At 44.1% G+C, this 25,682-nt stretch overlaps 1 protein-coding gene across 5 annotated transcripts in view; it reads right to left on the bottom strand.

The window, feature by feature from the left end:
* The window catches only part of MRTFB (myocardin related transcription factor B), a 149,792-nt gene that overhangs the window by 39,565 nt on the left and 84,545 nt on the right, over positions 1 to 25,682 (bottom strand). For all 5 annotated transcript variants that reach the window (XM_077275161.1, XM_077275164.1, XM_077275162.1 and 2 more), the window contains exons 2-7: positions 24,588 to 24,653; positions 20,103 to 20,158; positions 19,791 to 19,866; positions 15,309 to 15,470; positions 13,705 to 13,862; positions 990 to 1,106 (exon numbers count right to left, since the gene is read on the bottom strand). In XM_077275161.1, the coding sequence (XP_077131276.1) occupies positions 990 to 1,106; positions 13,705 to 13,862; positions 15,309 to 15,470; positions 19,791 to 19,866; positions 20,103 to 20,158; positions 24,588 to 24,653 (635 nt within the window). The remainder of the gene's footprint in view (positions 1 to 989; positions 1,107 to 13,704; positions 13,863 to 15,308; positions 15,471 to 19,790; positions 19,867 to 20,102; positions 20,159 to 24,587; positions 24,654 to 25,682) is intronic.

The raw sequence follows: 25,682 nt of genomic DNA, 5'->3' as shown, positions 1-25,682 counted from the left end.
TGAAGATGGCACCATTCCTCTTCTGAGAGAGGGATGCCGGCTGAAGTTGGTACCATTCCTCTTCTGAGAGAGGGATGCCGGCTGAAGATGGCACCATTCCTCTTCTGAGAGAGGGATGCCGGCTGAAGATGGCACCATTCCTCTTCTGAGAGAGGGATGCTGGCTGAAGATGGCACCATTCCTCTTCTGAGAGAGGGATGCCGGCTGAAGTTGGCACCATTCCTCTTCAGAGAGAGGGATGCCGGCTGAAGTTGGCACCATTCCTCTTCAGAGAGAGGGATGCCGGCTGCAGTTGGCACCATTCCTCTTCAGAGAGAGGGATGCCGGCTGAAGATGGCACCATTCCTCTTCTGAGAGAGGGATGCCGGCTGAAGTTGGCACCATTCCTCTCCTGAGAGAGGGATGCCGGCTGAAGATGGCACCATTCCTCTTCTGAGAGAGGGATGCCAGCTGAAGTTGGCACCATTCCTCTTGTGAGAGAGAAATGCCGGCTGAAGATGGCACCATTCCTCTTCTGAGAGAGGGATGCCGGCTGAAGATGGCACCATTCCTCTTCAGAGAGAGGGATGCCGACTGCAGTTGACACCATTCCTCTTCAGAGAGAGGGATGCCGGCTGAAGATGGCACCATTCCTCTTCTGAGAGAGAAATGCCGGCTGAAGTTGGCACCATTCCTCTTCTGAGAGAGGGATGCCGGCTGAAGTTGGCACCATTCCTCTTCTGAGAGAGGGATGCCGGCTGAAGATGGCACCATTCCTCCTCTGAGAGAGGGATGCCAGCTGAAGTTGGCACCATTCCTTTCTCATAAAATGATGGACCAGCACAAGTTTATTCCTCTTTACAGTCACTGTAGCATTGTAAAATGAGGATGGTGGAACCTTGGTGGCCACAAGACACTCTCCTCAGTATCTTATATGGTGAGGCATCCACTGTGCCCCGATGTATTACCATATGTTACCTCGAACTATATGATGATAAACAGGCATTTACCTTAACCAGTGTTGGCCCAGGTTTCAAGATCACACTTGGTGCAGGGGATCGTGTAGGGAATTCAACAGCAGGAACAGACTTGAAAAACTCTGGCAGAGGTGAACATACTGCTTGGCACTGCAAAGAAAAATGGCAGGTGGTAAAGACACATGTTTTCTTATTTTGATGCCTCTTCTAGATTTCGGCTTCATATAAGAGTATAAAACCTAACCAACAAAGGAACACATGGCCCCAACGCCTGGTGATAGTCTACGGCTGACGTGCATTAGTGTTTCTATACACAATTCTCGTGTTTCCCGCACTGGCACATAGAAGACCAAGCTTTCTGACACGGTGACTAATGCTATGGGCAGCATAGATTTGTAGCATCCTAATTAAACCTTGTAACACCGCAGCTGACATTTGTCACATGCAAGTATTACTAATTGTTCCTTTTTTTGTGTAGGACGGGCTTCCCACTCAGATTTTATATTGCGTAAGGAGCTGAGCCAAAGCCGTAATGAAGAAAAGACCCAGATGAAAAGCACATGGAAGACTTCTCCACAACGTCACATAAGCCTTTCACTTCGTTATGATGCAAGTGACATATGAATTACATTACAGAGTATCCTGGCTCATTAGCAAGCAATTAGTTAGAAAATAAAAAACAGAAAATATTAGTAGTGTCCTGGAGCCAGTCATACGTCCGACTGCCTTTAACCCCTTTACAGCCACCATCTGTGAATGCAAGGCACCGCAGGTCCTCCTATGTCGTGGTATGATGAGACCTCCATCACTAGAAGTGCTAAGCACAGTGTTCAAAACAAGCACATATACCAGACAAGGTAGGGGGATACTAGTATAAAAAGAGGGCACGTTGGTAGAACAATAATATTAAAGAGGACCTTTCATCAAAATTTCATGTTGAACTGGACATGGATGCAGAGTGGAATAAAATGCTTTATTTTTTTGTTTTTCATTTCTTCTCACCATAACGACGATATTAGCAATCGAATACTTGGCACCTAATGAGTTAATGTTAGTTAACACCAAGTGGGTGTTATTAGATGGTTGTCACTGTGGGTGTGTACTTCTGCCTCCTGTATGACACTGACCAATCACAAGCAGGCAACAACATAGAAGTGCAGAAGATCCTGTGATAATATCATCAGGGTCCCATGATTTGAGTTCACAGGTGCTGCCAGTAAGAGTGTACAGCCGAAATAAGCCCTGAATATATATTACACCACACCAGTTTTGTATGTCCCGCTTCCCTCACCGGTGATTGACAGCACAGGCTTACTATGACGGCGCCTGGATATAAACTGTTAATTATAGGAGATAGGAGTTGATCTGATCTCAGCAGTGAGTGACTACATATTGAACGCATTCAATATTTACATACTGCTGCCGTAGTTGCTAACAAGAGCTGATCATGGGGCTGCTGGGTGTCGGAACCCTACTGGTCTGATACCAATGACCTGTGCAGTCAGACCGAGATCGGAACGCAGTGCACTGACTGGCCGGAGGCTTTCCCAACCAGACTGCGACAGAAGCATACAAATACATGAATCTGTCACACTTGGGTGGGAAAAGCCGCTGACCAGTCCGTGCACTGTGTTCCAATCTCGGTCCCATTTATACAGCCATCTAATTCCTCCCTAAGGGTAGGTCATCAATATTTTATGCCAGCGCAATCCCTTATCTGTAAACCTGCAAGCTATATTCAAAAATTAGGACAGAAAATGCATAATTGTAAATATATTGCTTAAATTGTATTTAAAAACACAAAAAAATCCCACAACAGATAAAAAATATGTGGGGTAAGGAGAGCAAGAATGGGGATAGTTAAAATGATAAAAGGGGGGGACGGGGTTGGAGGTGCGCCAAATATGAGTATATCCAAAAATGTAAAGATAACAAGTCAATGGACGAAATGCAAACACCACATAAATATCATACATGGAGGATAACATTTCGTTTATGACTGCTTAAACATGATAGTGAATAACGAAGGACAAACAGATAAAGGTACAAAATAAAGTTCCTTTATCTAAGCATTATAATAGATTATAAAGGTAAATAGGGAGAAAGCATAGGCACAAACTGACCAAATGGAGCACAGCACAACCCCGTCCACCTGCTCCAACGTGCGTTTCGCTTCTGCTTCGTCAGTGACTCCCTAATCTATTATAATGCTTAGATGATGGACCTTGATTTTGTATGTACATGGGCCATCTTTTGGAATAGAGATATTACAGTCTTGTTGTATGGATTAACCATACTTTGTTTACCATCTTAATATGAATTTATAATTGGGGCACAAGCACCTATACCGTCATACTTTTTCTAATTATAACAGATATGAAATGTTATTCTCCATATATGATGTTTATGTGGTATTTGCATTTCGGCCATTGACTTGTCATCTTTAAATTTTGGATATACTTATATTTGGTGCACATACATCCCCCTCCCCCCTTTACCATTTTATCTATTCACATTCCCTCTTTCCTTTCCCCACATAAAATTAAAGCAATGTGTATACAATGATACATTTTCTGGCCTAATTTTTTAATATAGCTTGTAGGGCTTATATTTTTGTATATTTGTAGGCTATTACAATCCTTTTGTTTTTATGGTATCTCCTTCTATATAGGTTTATTGTATTTAATCCCTTATCTGATCTGCAGGTTGGCGCAATATTTGGCCGCATCATGGCTCCAATTTCTGAACGCAGCCCAATTATGTGCTTAGTCATTTCTTCCATTCACGTTTTCTGCCGAGAAACCCTACATAAAACATACCTACAGCGAGTAACAGTAAAAAGTACATAGGCACGTTAAACATTACCAAGAAAAAACTGGGCACAATAACTTACACAGACATTAACGCCAAATCTTTGGCTGTTTCTGCAGTCATTCTTCGCACACTATAACGGACGCTGACTCGGGGTGGTCAGTGCAGAGCTTTAAAGCGTGAAAGATCTCTGCTGGATGTACGAGGGGGTCTGAATTCTGTAGGGGTGAGCTCTCCTGCCGGACTGGCTCAGGGCCACCTTCTTTGTCGAAGGAAAGTTTTAATCTCTGCCAGACGTTCCAGAACTAAAAGGAGATCCTGCCCGGCACGTGTGCGGTGATGAACTACATTCCTAGGTATTCATTTTTCAACTGACAATCATGGGAGCAGCCTGAAATATATTCTGCCTCATTTCACAGTAGAATGAAGAGCTGGTAATTTCCCGTGCCCGTGTGACTTCCAATATTCTAAACATACCTTTACCAAATAGCTCAGGGAATGAAGAATGTCTAAGTCTTCGCTTTCATTAATACTTTGGGCGTTGTTTGTAGTGAGGGGGAGCACAGGGCGCGGTGCCGCTGTGAGGCATGACACTTCATACTAAGGCTACGTTCACATTTGCGGTCAGCGCCGCAGCGTCGGGCGCCGCAGCGGCGCCGCATGCGTCATGCGCCCCTATATTTAACATGGGGGCGCATGGACATGCGTTGCGCTGCGTTTTGCGCCGCATGGCCGCAAGCGTTGGACGCAAGAAACGCTTCAAGTTGCATTTTTTTTGCGTCCAACTTTCGGCCAAAAAGGACGCATGCGGCGCAAAACGCAGCGTTTTAGCGTGCGTTTTGCCGCGTTTTTGTTTGCGTTGTGCGCTGCGGCGCCGACGCTGCGGCGCACAACGCAAATGTGAACGTAGCCTAAGTTTTACGAGAATGTTCATCAGTTTCATACAACAAGCAGCATACGGTATGAAACCAATTAAAGTATTGTGTTTTTAAAGCGTGTAGATCATCATGGAAGTTTAGCGGAGCTGTGCATTGTAACAAGCCCATTATGTGTGTGAGTCGCAGCGGATCAGGGCAATTAGTCGCTCTAGTTTATTACTTATAATGCTTTTTCAGAAGAAATCCACTAATGTAATTTTTTGTTACCGCAGCTATACTTAATTTTATTTGTTTCCTATGTAGTAACTTCCTCTCTAATTTCTTTCCATTTCAGTGGTTACTTTCTATACTGGAAATAGTAAAAAAAAACACCAAACATTATAGCTGCCCATTTCCACTAATCTTGTTAATCCAGATGAATCAGGAGTTGGAATTCTTGTAAACTGAACATTGCACAATAAGTGTTTCCAATTGTAAGAAAGTAGGCCCAAGAGAAAGCATGGAGGCGAAACTGGCAGGTCAGTAATATAGTGTACTAGTATGAGCCCCTTTCCTGACTTTCCACATTAAAGGCAATAGAGCGGGCTGTCTATACCAGTGTTTCCCAAACTCCAGTCCTCACGGACCCCACGGGTCATGTTCTCAGGATTTTCATAGTATTGCACAAAGTTTCATCAAGCCCTCAGGAATTCTCTCACCTGTGCAACACTATGGAAATCCTGAAAACAAGACCTGTGGGGTCCGTGAGGACTGGAGTTTGGGAAACACTGGTCTATACAGACAGTTGTGCTTGGTCTGCCCACCTCCGCTAAATAATTGACAAACAGTAGTGAAAATCATTATTTCTTGGCCATACTTAAATCAGCTATTGTTATTACGAGAACCTGTGGAAGGCTTGGCACTGGGCAAAGTATTTCGGGTTGGAGGGGCATAGATTTTTAAGTTAAAGAGAATCTATCAGTAGGCGTTTGCTATGTAATCTGAAGACCTCATGATGTAGGGGTTAAAACACAGATTTCTGCGATGTCTCTCTTATCAAGCTCTTTGGTTTTGTCTTCTTGCAATGATTGTTTTAGCACCAGGAGGTTACCATTGCTGGGACACAGCAGTGCGTGCATGTTAGTCAGACACGCCCCCTCCTGTGATAGGCAGCTAGATGTCTATGGACATTGCACACACAGAGCCTGGTGTGGGCGGAGTTAGCTTCCTCAGCTCTGCTTCGTGCTAAATCTAAAAACTCTGATTGTGTCAGAACGGCTGCACCCAGTAATCTAGGTGATACATTGTTAGATTCAGCTTCTCTTTGCCTACATCATGCTGCTCTTAGATGAGGGAGCGAAAAATGATTCCCTTTAAAGGGAACCTGTCACCCCCAAAATCGAAGATGCACTAAGCCCACCAGCATCAAGCCCACCAGCATCAGGGGCTTATCTACAGCATTCTGTAATGCTGTAGATAAGCCCCCGATGTATCCTGAAAGATAAGGAAAAGAGGTTAGATTATACTCACCTGGGGCGGTCCGATCTGATGGGTGTCGCGGTCCGGTCCGGGGCCTCCCATCTTCATAGGATGACGTCCTCTTCACGCTGTGGCTCCGGCGCAGGCGCACTTTGTCTGCACTGTTGAGGGCAGAGCAAAGTACTGCAGTGCGCAGGCGCCTGGCCTCTCTGACCTTTCCCGATGCCTGCGCACTGCAGTACTTTGCTCTGCCCTCAACAGGACAGACAAAATACACCTGCACCGCAGCATGAAGACAAGAAGAGGACGTCATCGTAAGAAGATGGAAGGCCCCGGACCACGACGCCCATCAGAAAAGACCGCCCCCCCAGGTGAGTATAATCTAACCCCTTTTTCTCATCTTTCAGGATACATCGGGGCTATCTACAGCATTACAGAAAGCTGTAGATAAGCCCCTGATGTTGGTGGGCTTAGCTCATCATCAATTTTGGGGTGATAGGTTCCCTTTAAGGAAGTCTTGTCAGCTGGATCTTGCTGCCTGAACCATGGGCAGTAGGAATCAGAGACTGGCTCACGTATTCCATATGCTTTCAAAGGCTGCAGCATTTCGGAAAAAACTTAGAAACAGCAGTGGTCATGGACCATGTGACTAGGATGATTAGTTCAAGAGTCCGGTCCCTGCTAGCTTGACTAACAGGTCCCTCCATAGAGACACACATAGGGAGAGCATCAGCCGGGGTAAAGCATACATGGCTGCAATAATGGAGCTGGTCTATGATTTGTGCAGCCCGTAGTTTGGTCAAAGTTTTCTCTGCTGCAGATGTAGCAGAGCTCAGAAAGCTAACCCCACCCCACACCAAAGCTTTGTGCACATTGCCTATTGACAGTAAGCTGATCATTGTTGGGTGCCTGGTGGGACTAGGAGGCACTTGGACAGCCAGTCCAACTCTATCACCTGCTGATAAAACATTAATTGTATTGAAAAAAACAGAACATGGACTAATAAGTGACACATTGCAGAATTCAGGGTCTCAGTCCCTGCCTCATGCTCACATAACAAAAACCTTCTGATAAGATTTTCCTTTGATACAGATAATTCATTTCTTAGAAGAAGCGACTTCATGTTGTACAGACAAAGCTCAACGTCTCGCACTCCACCGGCATCTCAAGTCTATTCATTTCGAATCCAGAAAGTGTTTGTGTGACTGTGGGGTCAGCGCCATTTTCAGCGCAGTAAGAGACCGCAGTGAATTGTTCTCGACTTAAATGAGATGGTTTATTTTCTCAGAAATTCCAAGCGAGACATTCTTTATGACTGACATCTAAACATAACACATAATGCCGCTAATTAATCCCTTGGAGAACATTACAATTTATTAATTCTAAAGGCACCGAGGCCGCTGAAGGCTCCCTTGCTGAATAGGTCTTATCCACAGACGAGGCTGCGCGGGTGCTTATTGTTCTAATTAAAATGTGATCATGACTCAGTACTACTGGCAGATGGCACGTTCTTATAGTGCACGCCGAGCATCGCGCCGACACTGACATGCTAAGATAATACAGGTGCGGGCGCAATTCATTCTCCTCGGCTCCTTTATACTAATGATTGTCGGTTCTCACATTAGGAAATACATCTGGTACTGTATCCTCATCATCATCAGGACAGGCTTATTGCTATGTGATTCCTTTTTTCAGGTTCTGGAGTTAAAGTAACAGAAAGCGGTGGCATCATCTACTCTAGTGCACACGTGACATTTCTAGCAGATCAAGAAGCCCGTATGCATCGGCATTAATAATGCTTTTAGCCGATCTTTACAATAATTATGTACATTCTCATTGAATAGTTGCTTGTTCATGAACCATTGATCCATTAAAGGGAATTTGCCAGCAGGTTTTTGCCATCTGTAATCTAATTTGTAATCTGAGAGCACCATAATGTAGGAGCAGAGACCCTGATTAAAGGGATCACTACCGGACAGCAGAGTCCCTGATTCCAGGGAACACTACAGGAGAGCAGAGACCCTGATTACAGGGATCACTACAGGACAGAAGAGTCCCTGATTAGAGATCACTACAGGACAGCAGAGTCCCTGATTACAGGGATAACCTACAGGACAGCAGAGACCCTGATTACATGGATCACTACAGGACAGAAGAGTCCCTGATTACAGAGATCACTACAGGACAGAAGAGTCCCTGATTACAGAGATCACTACAGGACAGCAGAGACCCTGATTACAGAGATCACTAGAGGACAGCAGAGACCCTGATTACAGGGATCACTAGAGGACAGCAGAGACCCTGATTACACAGATCACTACAGGACAGCAGAGACCCTGATTACAGGGATCATTAGAGGACAGCAGAGACCCTGATTACACAGATCACTACCGGACAGCAGAGTCCCTGATTCCAGGGAACACTACAGGACAGCAGAGACCCTGATTACAGGGATCACTACAGGACAGAAGAGTCCCTGATTACAGAGATCACTACAGGACAGCAGAGTCCCTGATTACAGGGATAACCTACAGGACAGCAGAGACCCTGATTACAGGGATCACTACAGGACAGCAGAGACCCTGATTACAGAGATCACTACAGGACAGCAGAGTCCCTGATTACAGGGATCACCTACAGGACAGCAGAGACCCTGATTACAGGGATAACCTACAGGACAGCAGAGACCCTGATTAAAGGGATCACTACAGGACAGCAGAGACCCTGATTACAGAGATCACTACAGGACAGCAGAGTCCCTGATTACAGGGATCACCTACAGGACAGCAGAGACCCTGATTACAGAGATCACTAGAGGACAGCAGAGACCCTGATTACAGGGATCACTAGAGGACAGCAGAGACCCTGATTACACAGATCACTACAGGACAGCAGAGTCCCAGATTACAGAGATCTCTACAGGACAGCAGAGTCCCTAGTTACAAGGATCACTAGAGGACTGCAGAGTCCCTGATTACAGAGATCACTACAGGACAGCAGAGTCCCTGTTTACAGAGATCACTACAGGACAGCAGAGTCCCTGATTACAAGGATCACTAGAGGACAGCAGAGGCACTGATTACAGGGATCACTACAGGGAAGTAAGAGACCCTGATTACAGGGAACACTACAGGACAGCAGAGTCCCTGATTACAGGGATCACTACAGGACAGCAGAGTCCCTGATTACAGGGATCACTACAGGAAAGCAGAGACCCTGATTGCAGGGATCACTACAGAGGAGCAGAGACCTTGATTACAGGGATCACTACAGGGGAGCAGAGACCCTGATTACAGAGATCACTACAGGACAGCAGAGTCCCTGATTACAAGGATCACTAGAGGACAGCGAAGTCCCTGATTCCAGGGAACACTACAGGACAGCAGAGACCCTGATTACAGGGATCACTACAGGACAGCAGAGTTCCTGATTACAAGGATCACTACATGACAGCAGAGTCCCTGATTACAAGGATCACTAGAGGACAGTGAAGTCCCTGATTCCAGGGAACACTACAGGACAGCAGAGACCCTGATTACAGGGATCACTATAGGAGAGCAGAGACCCTGATTCCAGGGATCACTACAGGACAGCAGAGACCCTGATTACAGAGATCACTACAGGACAGCAGAGTTCCTGATTACAGAGATCACTACAGGACAGCAGAGTCCCTGATTACAAGGATCACTAGAGGACAGCAGAGGCACTGATTACAGGGATCACTACAGGGGAGCAGAGACCCTGATTACAGGGAACACTACAGGACAGCAGAGTCCCTGATTACAGAGATCACTACAGGACAGCAGAGACCCTGATTGCAGGGATCACTACAGAGGAGCAGAGACCCTGATTGCAGGGATCACAACAGGATAGGAGAGACCCTGATTGCAGGGATCAATACATGACAGCAAAGACCCTGATTCCAGGGATCACTACAGGACAGCAGAGACTCTGATTCCAGGGATCACTACAAGACAGCAGAGACTCTGATTACAGGGAACACTACAGGATAACAGAGTCACCCCTCTCAGCAGCTCATTCACCAGTGGTTTTCAGTCGGGAAGGTCGCATCTTGGCAACCTCTAGGTTGAAAACTATTTAGCCCCCAGGCATGGATTACAGCGTGGGACACAACGACAGACAGGTATGGTATATTGTTGTTGACAGGATATCGAGGGCATCGGGGAATAAGGTGTTGCAGAAAGTATGGTTTAATGTAGAATATTAAAGGTGTCTGTGTAATTTTTTAAAATAAAGTATTTTATTCTGTCTGTGTCTTTATTTAACATATAACAAAAGGATTAGTAATGGAGAGGTGTCTTATAGACACCTATCAATTACTAAGCTGTGGGCTTGATGTCACCTAACAATACAAAGGTGACATCAACCCCACAAATATGAACCCCACTTACCACTGCTACAGGACAAGTGGGAAGAGCCAGACAAAGTGCCAGAATAGGCGCATGTAATAGATGCTCCTTTTCTGGGCAGCTGCGGGCTTCTGTTTTTAGGCTGGGGGGCCTATATCAATGGCCCCTTACCAGCCTGAGAATAGCAGCCCCCAGGTGTGAGCTTTAGCAACGCTGGTCGTCAAAAATGGGAGAAAACCATGCCGCTTTTTTTAAATTATTTCTTTAAATAATTAAAAAACCAGCGTGGGGACTCCTCTATTTTTGATAACTGACCTTGCTGAAGCTGACAGCTGGGGGTTGCAGCCCCCAGCTGTGAGTTTTGTCTGGTTGGTTCAAGAAAATAGGGGGGAACCCAAGTTGGATTTTTCATTTATTTATTTATTTCCTTAGATCGCAGCCGGCGGCTGTGGAATACCCCGATCATCCGCACCTACTGTCACTGTTATTAGCGGCAGCAGGTGTCAGATGATGGGGCGTAAGAGTCCCAAAAGCCCCCACCTGCTGTCGTTCAGACTTTAATATAACGGTCATCATTCTCCTCTGCTCGCCGACAGAGGATGGGAGAATGGTGACAGACGGCTTCAGCACCTGCCACCGGGAAACAGCGCTTACTGTAGTACTTCTTCCCCGGCGGCTGTCCGTGTGGTACTGATGCGTCACACGGTTGCCACACGTACTACACCCACGGACACATATCTCCAGTACTGTTTTTTTTGGGTATCGGAAATAAATAGAAGTGTGAAACTGGCCTAAAGAACACCAAGTTCAATCTCTTGCCGATAGGTTTTCTGTCCTGTGGTCAAGTGACACCCAGCTCTCTTGACCAAAAGGGTGGGCCTCAGCTATCTGTGGCAAACAGCAGAGAAGCTTCTGCTGCAGTCAGCTGTCCTACGGCCAGACACAAGAGGGTGAGGAGGAGATGGATGATCTTCTGAGACACAGAGAAGATTTCTTTTTATATTTTTCATCTTTTTTTGTTGCATAAGACAAATAGTATCAAATAAAAGGAGAAGATTAAAGGGTTTTTATATGCATTTTTGTATATGCTAGTCACAGGGATTCCCATGTACCAGGCATAAATGACCTGTTACACATAACTAGAGCGAGAGGCAGACTGACATTTCGCAGAAGATATAAATGAGAAACACTTATGACGACTTCATTTCGGAAGGCAATAAAAAGGCTCAATATTTCCAAGGAAAAATCAGGGTGAATTGTTTATGAAGTTATGAATGGTAGGCTTCCTCCTTCAATCAATGCGCCGTTGTGGAGCGCTTTGTGCATCCTTATAAGTATTGGTATTCGGTTGTGTATACTTATTATTGTGCCTGGAGTTCTTCTTGCGCTCGGTGTCTGTAATATCGGAACATTAACAGCTATGTGCTTTTATCACTCGAGCTGGAAACCTCTGCAGCCTTCGTGTAGGCCCCAAGGAGAATCTGCTTCTTGTAATGGCCCTTTACTTAGGAGAAATCTATTACAGCTGATGCTGGAGGATTCGGTCCTGCACACTCAGCGCTGTCTCTTGCAGCTTTACTAAACTTGCTGAAATTGCTCAATACTTCTTCCAATGTGCGGAAGCCTTACCTTCAGTCAAATAAATCTGTGGCTTAACCACAAAGAATTCTTCCCGGCCAGAAAGTTATGTAAAAACTAAAGCAATCCACAGGATACAAATATAAATGGCGGCTTTAATATAAGGTGTAAAGAATGCAGTCAGACCACCAACAACTTTATATGGCTGAAGCCCCCACTGACACGAACGTTCACAGCAACCAAAACTGCATGTTGTTTTTATGGAGCTGGGCAATAAGTGGCAGCCAAAACCCAAAGGAGACGCTTATCTCAGAGAAAACAAAGGACCCAGACAGTACAAAGCCAACCTGTCTGATAGTCCCTGCTAACTACATACATTGAATAATTGTTTGCATGGCACCATAGATACGGGAATCTTGGCCCGCCTTGTGTCAAGTTGAGCCAAATGCAAAAATCTGTAACAGAGTCACTTAAACTAAATCTGGCCGTTAGACTAACTTCCCCCCCAAGTCTCATATATCATATGCAGGTTTTTGTAATGTAAATCAATTGACCCCTTTATATATTCTATCTGTTGCTGCATTCTTTTTGGGCACAATGTGGGCACCACATTTTAAAAACGACATTAATAAACTGGAGCAAGTTCAGAGAAGAGCTACACGGATGGTGAGCGGACTACAAAGTATGTCCTTCGAGAAACTGCTAAAGGATCTGGGAATATTTGGCTGGCAAAAAAGAAGGGTAAGAGGAGACGTAATAGCCATCTACAAATATCTGAAGGGCTGTCACAGTGTAGAGGGATCATAATTATTCTCATTTCCACATGGAAACACGAGAAGCAATGGGATGAAACTGAAAGGGAGAAGATACAGATTAGATGTTAGAAAAAACTTTTTGACAGTGAGGGTGATCAATGAGTGGAACAGGCTGCCACGAGAGTTGGAGAGTTCTCCTTCAATGGAAGTCTTTAAACAGAGGCTGGAAAGACATCTGTCTGAGCTGGTTTAGTGAATCCTGCATTGAGCAGGGGGTTGGACACGATGACCCTGGAGGTCTAACATTCTTGCATTATTAGTGTTTTCATCACATTTCATGCCCAGCACCAGCTTTTTTTTTAAGCTTGATTGTTAGCGCTCAGTCTTATTTCCTTGCTCGACACCTGACAGCGCACAGCGAGTTATGAATCAAGCTAAAGAAGTTGGTTCTGGGAAAGGAAACAACCTCAGGTTTTGTTAAGTGCTCTGTCACGCCTAGAGTGTTTAACACCCTATTTGCATGTGAATGAAAATGCTAAATACTCGGGGATGCAGCAGCAGATAGAAGATATAAAGGTGTCATTTGTTTTAAATTTCAAAGACCTGCATGCTTATATATGCAGCTTCTGGGAGGTTGATCTTACAGACAGATTCTTAAACGAAGGCTCAAAAATCCTAATATATAATGTTATGTCTGGGGCAAGATCTGAACAAAGTGGAAGTGGAAAAATATGAGCCATGTACTATCCATCATGTATCATACATACATCACTAATGTCCTAATATGGGGCAGTCTGACGGTTTAGGCCTTCTCTGCCACTGCAACCTCCGCATCCCCAATATTTACACCCCTGATACAATTCTAACCTAATTGATAGTTCATTTCCATTCCCCATACCTGAATATTAATGTTGGATGATGGAGAGGCGGACTCGCTGAGCTTCACCTCTCCAGGGGAAGCGGCTGATCCCTGAGATTCTTGGCTTGCTGGTTGTTCTGGTGAAAAGGCATCACTGTCCTCATCAAACGAGAAAGCGTCGGTGTTTTCAGGATAATCTGCAATAATATACAGCATTGAATAGGACAGAATATACGGTAGTTCCCTGATCTGCCTGGTTTGTTATAATCCAGATTATAATCCAGAATAATCACACACGGTCAATCATAAATCTAATGAATGAAACTTCTAGATGGGATGCGGATCTAACTGCCAGCGACATACTACGGCTTTACCTGGATTATGCTACGTGTAGGTGAAGCCGAGATCTGGGGTCAGGGAAGAGGTCAAACTGAAACATACCCTCCCCCACTCATCCTATCCTTTTTGCAGTTTTTCTGCCTTTACTTGAGTTTCACTTCATGCCATATGCTCGTCTCTAATCTTTAACTTTTTGGCGAGAACAGATTTTTCCCCCTAGTTATGTTTCATAACTTCATCCAAAAGTTCAACGCTGCCTGGAGGAAACCATATGCCCAGTGTAGCAGCCATGAATCTGACACTAGGACTCAGTGGCATGTGCCGCGGCTTTCCGGTGGTTACAGTAACTTAACTGCGGAGCCTTTTTTATATTTTCCAGGCCCTGAAATGTGCTACACATTAGCGGGGGATCCCGGGTCCCAAAACTCCCACCGATTCCTTAAAATTCTCAGAATTGGGCAACTCAGGAGGCAGAAATGCTCCGCTCCTGCCTGAGCCCACACACATAGTGGGGTACGGACCCCATAGGCTTTATATAAAGCTTGTGCACTGCGCTGTAAGTGAACTTGGGCAGGTGCGGAGCATTTCTGCGTCCTGAGCTGTGAGATTCTGGATAATATTTTGATCTGCATTTTGAAGAGCAACTGTAGGGAAAAAACAGATTGGGCATATTGAAAAACACTGGGCCTGATCATTTCTTCGCTCTGAGAACAAATGAACGCTCATCCGAAACGAGTGTGCATGTGTATTGGTCAGATAGCTATCTTAGATGTATGGCCATTGGTGATGAGCGAATGTGCTCGGATTAGGTGTTATCGGAGCATGCTTGGGTGCTGACAGAGTGACTTCGTTGTGCTCGAAAAATATGTTCCAAGTCCCAGCAGCTGCAGGTCTCACAGCTGTTCAACAGCCGGAACACATACAGAGATTGCCTAGCAAACAGACAATCCATGAATGTGTTGCAGCTGTCGAACAGCTGAAGACATGCAGCCGTGGGACTTGAACATATTTTTCAAGCACACCAAAGACACTCTTAGCACCCGAGCATGCTCAAATAAAACCTTATCCCAGCACGTTTACTCATCACTAATAGCCATCTTTAGACCCATGTGTTCTTAATGAAAGTATGCCAGTCTAACATGATCATTTCATGATCACCAACTAGAGAGGATTGGGCAGTAGCCATATCTGACTGTATCATGAGATCAAGATGGAAGTGACCAACTCCTACCAACATGTTATCCTTTGTAACAGCAAAAATAATACAGCAGAACCGAGCCAGGCTTTGTTTTTTTACTACATGCCTTTAATGGCTTCCTTAACGCTGGAGTCCACGGGAAGGATGTTCTTCTCAACCAGCTCCATTGGTCCGGGCCTTTGAGCAATCTTTTCATTGAGATCATCTGCCAGTCGTGCCCTCTTTAATTTCATCTGCGTGGCCTGCAGGGACGGCTCGGCATGGGTCTCTGCACACGGAGAAAAGTACACGCGGTTATTTCTTTCACTAGACAGACGTTGGAGAACATTCTGAGAATGCAGTCACTAAACCATTGTGTATTACACGGACAATTGCTAATTGTTCCTTTATAAACTATCACCTCCACAAGTAACAGATTGTTCAGCTTTGGAGACACAACTTCTGCTCTACAGGCGGAGAACAACAGGCCCCGAGTATGAAAACTTTCCAGAAAGTAGCAATCCGCTTCCAGATTTCACATTCCAGTGGACATCAAAAAATACAGCTAAACTCTGATTGACGTCTATGGACAACAAGAACGCTCTTCCACTGGTGCCCTAATAACACACAAGGCTCGATATATCCTGGAAGATCATGAAGGCCACCAGGAACCCAAGAAAATCTGGTAGTAGGATTAACGAAATGTCAAATGTTGGTCTAAACCAGAGCTGGACAAATCTCAGAATTCAACGCTCCCAGCAATTTGCTGGCGAGACTCAGTTTTTTGGATTGTTTTGTATTGTTCCTAAAATATCTAACTGCCTTCTGGGATTAAGTATATGGCCTCTAATATCTATAGTGTTTCTCCAAACCTGTTACTGAACACTACATCCAGACTGTTCAATGTGTCACCTGGAATCTGACAAGGCAGGTAGCTAGTGGAGGAGTAGTGGAGCCAAAAAATAGTGGTAGAAACATTCATCATCCAGTAGTATCACCCCAAGACTGGAAGATCAGATTCGAAGAACAAGATGAGATTTTTATTGTCCTAATTAGAATAATCATTATGTTCACATCTAGTCAATGTCAAGGGGACACTTACCACATCATCTCCCATTTTTATCAGATTGTCAATGACTATATATATATAGGGCCAGTCTTCGCTAGCAGTCAGCCTATATCCATGCACTTTACTGAACACCCAATATTAGAGGGGTTATCCCATAAACAACACCTATATGTGTGATTATTGCATGTATGAATGCTGGGGTCCGACTTATTAAAAGAACTGGGGTTCTAAAGACTATTGCTCCTTCCACCGTCTCTAGGAGTGGTGGACATACACGTTTCCTATTACTCTATTCTCACAGGACTTTAGGTTCTTCTGATCTCGGGATTTGTGGAGCACCCCATTATGTGGACAGGCGCTAAACCCGTTTAACGTAAAACAATAGCAGCATGGCGATTAATGACTGCGCCCTATTATCACGCTTAGGTGTGATAAAGTCCTACGAGCCATCAGACCTGATGATCCAGTCTGCAGCTGTTATTTTATGTCCCCTGACAATAGAGTCATTTACCAGGAGCCTGCGAGGTATGAAGTGATTATCATCATCATCAGTAGAGTGGCCTATTACAGCGGCAGAATATAAATCCTACCAGATGATGACATGTATCATTCATAACCTTCACTGATGCTGGGAGGCAATGGACAAGTCCTCCCCATGAAGATACATGTATAAGCCCCATTCTCTACCCTGAGATTTTCTAATATAATGTCCCCTCTCCATCTAATTACTTATTGATTATTTCCTCCTCTCCGTAGAGGAGCCTGGAGAAAGCCCCCGCTTACTGAACGTGGCAGGAACAACTCGCACGATAAGTGATCACACCAGCCATCGTGACTCATCGGCACACTTGCTTCCCATCTGTACGTAACCTGTCGTCCTAATCTCATTATTTCGATACATAAGCCACAGTGAGAAAACACCATCTGCACAATTCACGATTGCGTACAATAGAAGAGAACACGGGATCTTAGATTTCTCAGATACGTAACCAAACATTTAGAGAAAACATGATATTTCGGCACTAGATGCTGTAGGATTAGGCACTTTGGCATCCAGCATTGATAATTTGTATGGCTTAAAGGGAATCTGTCAGCAGGTTTTTACTAACTCCTCTGAGAGCAGCATGATGTAGGACAAGAGACCCTGATTCCAGCAATGTATCACTTAGTGTACTGGGTGCAGCAGATATAATACAATGTACACAGAGCGCTGTGGTGTGGGCAGGGTGTATGTTGACAGTGAGCTGCTAATCAGTGGTGGGTGCGGAGTTGGACTAGGATGCATGCCAGCTGTAGTCCTATAGTGTTCATCTCCTGCTGATAAAACACTCATTATATTGAAACAACAGCACACAGCCTAATAAGTGACACATTGCTGAAATCAGTGTCTCAGCCCCAACCTCATGCTGTCCTTAGGTTACATAGTAAAAACATGCTGACAGATTCCCTTTAAAGAGAGTCTGCAAATCACAAATACATTCTAGACTACTTTAATTTCCTTTAAGGGGGCTTAGCTCCCCCAGGGTCATGTAAGTGTGCACTCATGCACAGTCAATTCTCCTATCTCTTGTCACTGAAGCCGCCAATGTTTAGTGAGCGACGTCAAGAAATAGGAGAGAAGCCTGTGCACAAGAAGGAACACGTTTTCACTTGCAGACAGTGCTGGTTAGGGGGAAAGCCAGGGCTATCAATCAGAAAAGAGGGAGCTGGAGGTATGCAAACAAGAAGGCAAATCAGTGCACGGTGGCACTCGGCTACACCAAGGGTGCACCAAGCATCCTTATTTGTAGATGCGAATACCTTTGGAGTGCACATTTTTTTAATGCAAAAATCGGACTGTGAGACTGTACTTATTGAAGGGTTTTACTTTAGTTTTTTCAAATGGTTGTAGCAAAACTACAACTGGAAGATAGTATAGCATGCAATACGTGCAAGGTATTGAGGCCCACGTCATGGGGATAGCTCAGCAGTGAACAGGATGAGCTTGATTTCAGTCCAGCTGATCCCATTGCTTCCCATGAGATATGTGGCAACAGAGTTGTGTAACATACCCTTAATTGATGGCTTTAAAGAAAAGAGATCTGGCTGAGCTGAATAGGAATTCCAAGAATATACAGTCCTGGCCGAAAGTGTTGGCACCCTTGAAATTGCTCGAGAAAATGAAGTATTTATCCAAAAAAATTATTGCAATTACACATGTTTGTTATACACGTTATTTCATTTGTGTATATTAGAAGAACATAAAAAACATCGGGAAAAAAAAAGGCAAATTGGACATAATTTCACACAAAACTCCAAAAAAGGGCAGGACAAAATTGTTGCCAACTTGCCAAAACTATGGGTAAACTACTTTGTTTCAAGCATGTGATGCTTTTTCAAACTCACCTGTGGCAAGTAATAGGTGTGGGCAATATGAAACTCACACCTGAAACCAGATAAAGAGGAAAAGTTGACTCAATCTTTGCATTGTGTGTCTGTGTGCGACACACTAAGCATGGAGAACAGAAAGAGGAGAAGAGAACTGTCTGAGGACTTCAGAACCAAAATTGCTGAAAAATATTAATAATCTCGAGATCTCTAGAGATCTTGATGTTCCTTTGTACACGGTGTGCAACAAAAGACGTTTACAACCTATGACACTGTAGCTAATCTCCCTGGACATGGACAGCAGAGAAAAACTGGGGAAAGGTTGCTATGCAGGATAGCCCAGATGGTGGATAAGCAGCCCCAATCAAATGACAAAGAATTTCAATCTGTCCTGCAGGCTCAGAGTGCATCAGTGTCAGGGTGAAAAATCTATCGACATTTGAATGAAATGAAACGCCACGGCAGGAGACCCAGGAGGATTCCACTGCTGACACAGAGACATAAAAAAAATCTAGACTGCAGTATGCCAAAATGTATGCGAGTAAGCCAAATTCCTCCTGGGAAAGCACCTTGTATACAGATGAGACCAAGATAGATCTTTTTGGTGAAGCACATCATTCTGCTGTTTACCGAAAATGGAATGTGGTCTACAAAGAAAAGAATATAGAACCTACAGTCAAATATGGTGGAGGTTCAAAGATGTTTTTTTTTGGGTTGTTTTGCTGCCTCTTGCAATAGAGACTTGACTGTGTGCAAGGCATCCATAAATCTGAAGATTGTCCAATTGCCCTTTTCCCTCTGTTTTTTTGTGTTGTTCCAATACACATACAGGAAATAAACAAGTGTATAACAAAACATGTGTAATTGCAAACATTTTCTAGGAGAAATACTTCATTTTCTGGAACAATTTCAAGGATGCCAGAACTTTTAGCTATGACAGTATGTTCTATTCATATAATCAGCATACAACAAGGCAAAAAAGTTGGTAAGGACCAAACTATATAGCTAAATGTAAAGAATGAACAGCATCAGTCCTGTACAGCATAAATCTGAGTTTTTTTGTTGAATGCAGACATATCAGCCACTCAGGAGCTTATTCAATCCTGTAGACAAAACTGAATATAAGAGGTTGTCCTAAGTTAGAAGACAATTCCCAATAATTATTATTCCTACCTTCTAAGATGTGCATCCTCACAAGCTCCGATCGCTCGGGTCGGCTGCGAATCTTGTGCTTCAGAAAGTTCTCAGTCTGCACATAAGGTAAAATAGGAAATCATAAGCCGTGTATGACCAGTTACTTCTTCATGTACATGTGCTGCTCTATCCTCATCACTAAAGTAGCGCAGTAACTTTGCCTACAATGCAGATTTTGGAGAACCACTAATGTACTTTATTAGATATTTATAGCATGTCTTCAACATCATTTTTAAGTGTTAATCCACTTGTGAGATTTCTATTTCTCATATATTAGGCATTAATTCTTACCCTGGCACGCTCCAAGCTTTTGATCTGCTCGTGAAACGCAGCAGGGCTTTTTAAAGCTGAAAATGAGAGAAGAGAATGTTAGCTTTGGCAAGGAATAGAAAAGAAAATTTGTGAATGCACACAAAGGCTAAAACTGACGGAAAAGATGTATTTGGAGAGACTCAATTTTATCTCATAATTGACTTATGGCATTTGACAATGTTCACACACGGTTTCTGCATCAGTAACACACTGGGCCCAATGAGTATTATTATTGTGTACATCTGGGGTCTGTTATGTGTCCATATTTAGAACAGAAGAAAAAAGTACAGTGTGCAGAAGTTTTTCTTTCCTTCTAAACCCTAACAAATAATGCAACATAGACAGACCCTCTGAATTAGATTACATCAGTTATGCAACAGATCCGTGAGATTAGTCCTGTTTTATCCTCAAAACCCAAGTGCGATGGCAAGTGAGCTCCGTGTTGGATGGCTGTCGGCAAAATGCTGCTCCAGCCGATCGCTTGGCTGACAGCAATCTCATCAGAGAATGCTAGAAGTTGATGTTTTACAACAGACAAAGAGACGCTAGTTAAAGTGTTGAAAAATATGTCTTCTTTCTGCCAAAAACAGCATCACACCTACCCATGGGCACTCCACTGGAAGTGAGCTGCAGTAGCAGACTCAATGTATGGAGAGGTGTAGCCCCTATTCTTGTAAGAGTGTTAGATCTTGTTTTTATGTATAGATTTCATCCACGTTTTTGTATGAGAGCAGCCTAGGTTTTTTTTATTTTGTAAAACCCTGTTAACCATTGTACTAAAAGATCCCCTGAAGAAGTGAACAAGCCCCAACAATTCACCCTCCCCATTACATTTCCATTCCACATAAGTGAGTAATATAACTATAGCTGTGGCAACAATAATTCAGTGAGAAATTATTTAGCAAATTCAGATTTCCTCATGGACTACGAAGTTCATTGTTGACACAAAACCCTAATTTTTTCACAGGTCACATACGAAACATTGCGAAATGTGGTCTAGTCATAGAAGCTGATGTCTACTTGTCATAGATGTAATATAAACAGATCAGCAATGCTAATTCCTCTCCGTCTCCTCCAGCTCGAAAATCCGACAAGAATGTCCCGTTCTTTTATTCTACCAATCAGTTACCCACATCCAGAAACACAAGACACAACTGTTCAACGACATGGCTTTAATCATAAACTCAGCATTTTATAGGATGCAAATAATTTCCAGCACATAAGCCAGGAAATGTATATTCTATCCATATTCCATGGAGTCCATACTCCCGGCTGTGAAGCCTATGCTTTCTATTGAGTCCATACTCCGGGCTGTAAAGCCTATGCTTTCTATTGAGTCTATACTCCAGGCTGTGAAGCCTATGCTTTCTATTGAGTCCATACTCCTAAGGCCCCGTCTCACATAGCGAGATCGCTAGCGAGATCGCTGCTGAGTCACAAGTTTTGTGACGCAACAGCGACCTCAGTAGCGATCTCGCTATGTGTGACACGTACCAGCGATCAGGCCCCTGCTGCGAGATCGCTGGTCGTGTCGGAATGGCCTGGACCTTTTTTTGGTCGTTGAGGTCCCGCTGACATCGCTGAATCGGTGTGTGTGACACCGTTCCAGCGATGTCTTCACTGGTAACCAGGGTAAACATCGGGTTACTAAGCGCAGGGCCGCGCTTAGTAACCCGATGTTTACCCTGGTTACCAAAAAAAACAAACAGTACATACTCACCATCTGATGTCCGTCAGGTCCCTTGCCGTCCGCTTCCTGCTCTGACTGCCGCCGTAAAGTGAGAGCACAGCAGTGACGTCACCGCTGCGCTCTGCTCTCACTGTACGGCGGCTCAGTCAGAGCGGGAAGCAGACGGCAAGGGACCTGACGGGCAACAGATGGTGAGTATGTAGTGTTTGTTTTTTTTGGTAACCAGGGTAAACATCGGGTTACTAAGCGCGGCCCTGCGCTTAGTAACCCGATGTTTACCCTGGTTACCCGGGTGCTGCAGGGGGACTTCGGCATCGTTGAAGACAGTTTCAACGATGCCGAAGTCGTTCCCCTGATCGTTGGTCGCTGGAGAGAGCTGTCTGTGTGACAGCTCCCCAGCGACCACACAGCGACACAACAGCGACGCTGCAGCGATCAGCATCATTGTCTGTATCGCTGCAGTGTCGCTGTGTGTGACGGGGCCTTTAGGTGTGAAGCCTATGCTTTCTATTGAAACCATACTACAGGCTGTGAAGCCTATGCTTTGTATCGAGTCCATATTCCGGGCTGTGAAGCCTATGCATTCTATTGAGTCCATACTCAAGGCTGTGAAGCCTATGCTTTCTACTGAATTTATGCTCCAGCTTTTGAAAGCTTTGCGTTCTACTGAATCTGTTACAGCATAGCCAGCAACCCTGCACGTGTCCTCTTACTCCCCCTTGCAGGGACGCCAGCATGTCCACTCGCCTGTCCACGCTTTCTCTGAGTCTCCTCCCTCCCAGAACACGCGGATGGCACGCAGGTCTCCTAGGAGCGGATTCTTAAAGGTCCAGTGTGCATTGCTAAAAACATCACCAGCCAATAGCTGGCAGACATCTGGTATATGGGGCATACTCCCCTATTGGGGGGTGCCATAGCAACTTCAGTGATTCAGTGTGTATGCTGCTAGAAAGTTGTTAGGTCCCTGTACCTGTGCTTTCTGACCCTGTCCGTCCTGTCAATTCCTGTTCCAGCCTGTCCTGCTTTACCTTTTCCTGACTCTGCCTTGCCTGTGTAAAGTCCTGGTCCCTCTATCCTGCACCTGTGCAGCTAACCTCATCTGCCCAGTCTGAACCAGCGTCTGTGATGCCATACCAATGGCCGTCCCGTCTTCCTGTACAAGTCCAGCTTGTGCCTGAACCGTCACTGATATTCCAGCTGTACCATCACGTTAACCAATTCCTGGCCAGTCTCTGTTCCCCTTGGGGGTCAGCTGCCACGGCTCCATGGGTCCGTCCTGGAGTAGCACCTGGCGTTCACCTGGGGCCAAGTTTCCATCAGGGGCTCTAGCGAAGAGTCAGGTGTTCGCTTAGTTACGCCTCTTCAGGCTCTCCCACACAGTGGTTCCACAATCATGTGTGTAATAGAATCCAAATCCCGCTCTATGAGTCTACTCAGCAGCACACCTCTTGGTGGAGGAGGGTTTCTGAGCGATCAGTGGGGTCATAGGACTTTGATCCCTACAGATCTGCTTGTAATTATAAGGGCAATTAAATGACGTATCATTACAAAGGTGGAGTTACTTTTTAAACTTTTTTGATACTGCGATATAAATGTATATAAAAGTCTGTAGGGCCCTTGTTTGATTATAATAGACTTCTAAGGCAGTATAATCAAAACAGGCTACAATGAGAAAAGAAGCTTCAGACATTAAGGCATTTGTGGCTTCTTCTCTACTTGTTTTTTTTTTTTTTACATATCTTTAAACCTCAGCATGACCCCCGCTAAGGCATTTTTTTTCCTATGTTCTGCTATAAAAGAATTGTAACTTTTCTAAACTAAATATAGCTATATACACAACATAGTATTTTATTCAGGCTTTAAAAAAAGCACAAAAAAAGAGAACTCAATATTGAGGGTTATGAAACAGGAAAGGTTTTTCCAGAAATAGCACCATTTCTGTTACATTCCATTAATGTAAATGGGTTGGTACAGCCCATGGACAAGAGTGATGCTATTTTTGGAAAATACACATCATGTTTTATTATAACCCTCTACAATCCCTTTAAAGGGTTCTTTTCATCTTTAGACGTTATCATCTATCCAGTGGTGAGGCGATATTTAAGTTACGTGATTACTTGCTGATCAGTTAGTGGGGTCCGACTGTTAGTACCCACTGATCCAGAGAGTTCTGCAGAGCGCTATCTGAATGGAGCGGTGGCCAAACGAGAGCACCAGTGATCTATTCATTGTCTATGGGACTGGCAGAGAAAGCAAAGCGCTATACTCGCCATCACTGGCAGTCCTACAGAAAAAAGAGGCAAACTCTAATGCGCCTGTCCACTACTGCTCCATTCAGACTGGGAATTTCTAAACTCTTGGGATTGGTGATGGTCCCAGTGGTCGGACTCCAACCAAGTGATCAGCAATCACCTATCTTGTAAATGATTAAATATTCAATTAATTTCTGAAACTTCAGTGTCCTGTATGTCGCTTCTACAATGAATAGTCTCTAAGACTGTATTCAGAGAGGCAATGAACCTATTTTCCTGATTTGCTAATGAAATATCTCAGAATAATTGCTAAATTATGACTAACTGTAGTCTTCTACAGTGACAGATACTGCACTCATGTACAGACCATAGACAGATAGCCGCAATGATGGTTTTTTAGAAATTTATTTTTTTATTCAAGGTAAATACATAGTTTTTCCGTTTAACCAAAGTACAGTTTCCCACTACTGCTGCTTTAATAAAAAGGAAAATGGATTTTGGGTGGGTATGTGGTTGACTTACGTGGCATGATGCCCTGGTCTACAAGTTGTTCTCTTGTTCGCCTTTGTTGCAGACGCAGTTGAAGCACTGTAAGACAGAGGAGGAGACGCGGTTACAGACAGTCTGACTCACACTTGCCAGTCATTACGTAATAGGCGACATATTGTATGATACCATTCCTATTAAATACACTCAAGAACTGTGTACCCCATGCATCAACACTGTTTCCCATCATCTTTACATTACAATCACCCTGCTTGTTCCTGCTCGTTTCATACTAGATTTCCTAGATTAAAAAAAATATATTATAAAATTAAATATTGGCACTGTGACATTTTATGCAAGTGGTTCCCTAGTATCCTAAGTAAACCAATAGATAATAAAAATACAATAAAGGAGGCTGAATTGTGATCTCCTGCATGTCAGGCTCTTATCAGTGGTAATGATGATAACTGCATGGTTAGTCATCATCATTACTACTGATAAGAGTTTCTGTCACCCCTTGTGGAGAGTGACCTCTCCTTCAGAGAACATAAAGCCATGGACTTCCCATGGGTGTCACCTTGAGGGAGAGGTATACCATGAATTTCCATATAGAAACAAGTAAATAAGGTAATACTGGCCAAAATGCTGTAGTGCTACTTTAAACTTGAATATAAATTATTCACATGTATCATCATCAACGCTGCCTGGTATTTAATACAAATACTGAAATGTGGAATTTTACATTTTTTTTGTTTTTTGATAATAAAACAATACAAGAAATTCTCGAAATGCCAGCAGCATCTGTTCCTTCCCCTAAGAGACCACCTGCCAAGTATCCCAGATACAATGACGATCAGTTGACTGTACGGGTGGCTGCTGACATAATTTCTAACAAGGGAAATGACATGCATGCAAGGAGAGCTGCCGGAGTCCAATACATAAAAGCAATCTGGTGCAAGCAGCTGAAGATAACGCGGTGGGCACAAATGTGATATTTACAGAATATGTGCGGCGCTTGCTGAGCTTATAGACACTTCGACGGGTGCCGGAACAATGCCGTGCTGTCCTGAAGTCACTACTGACATCACGGACTTCGCTTTGCTCCTGCGGTGCCATTATAATTTGTTGTGA

The sequence above is a fragment of the Ranitomeya variabilis genome, chromosome 7 (assembly GCF_051348905.1).
Source record: "Ranitomeya variabilis isolate aRanVar5 chromosome 7, aRanVar5.hap1, whole genome shotgun sequence".
In the NCBI taxonomy this organism is placed as follows: domain Eukaryota; kingdom Metazoa; phylum Chordata; class Amphibia; order Anura; family Dendrobatidae; genus Ranitomeya; species Ranitomeya variabilis.
The sequence above is the reverse complement of the archived record's forward strand: the minus strand, read 5'-3'. Positions and strand labels throughout refer to the sequence as shown.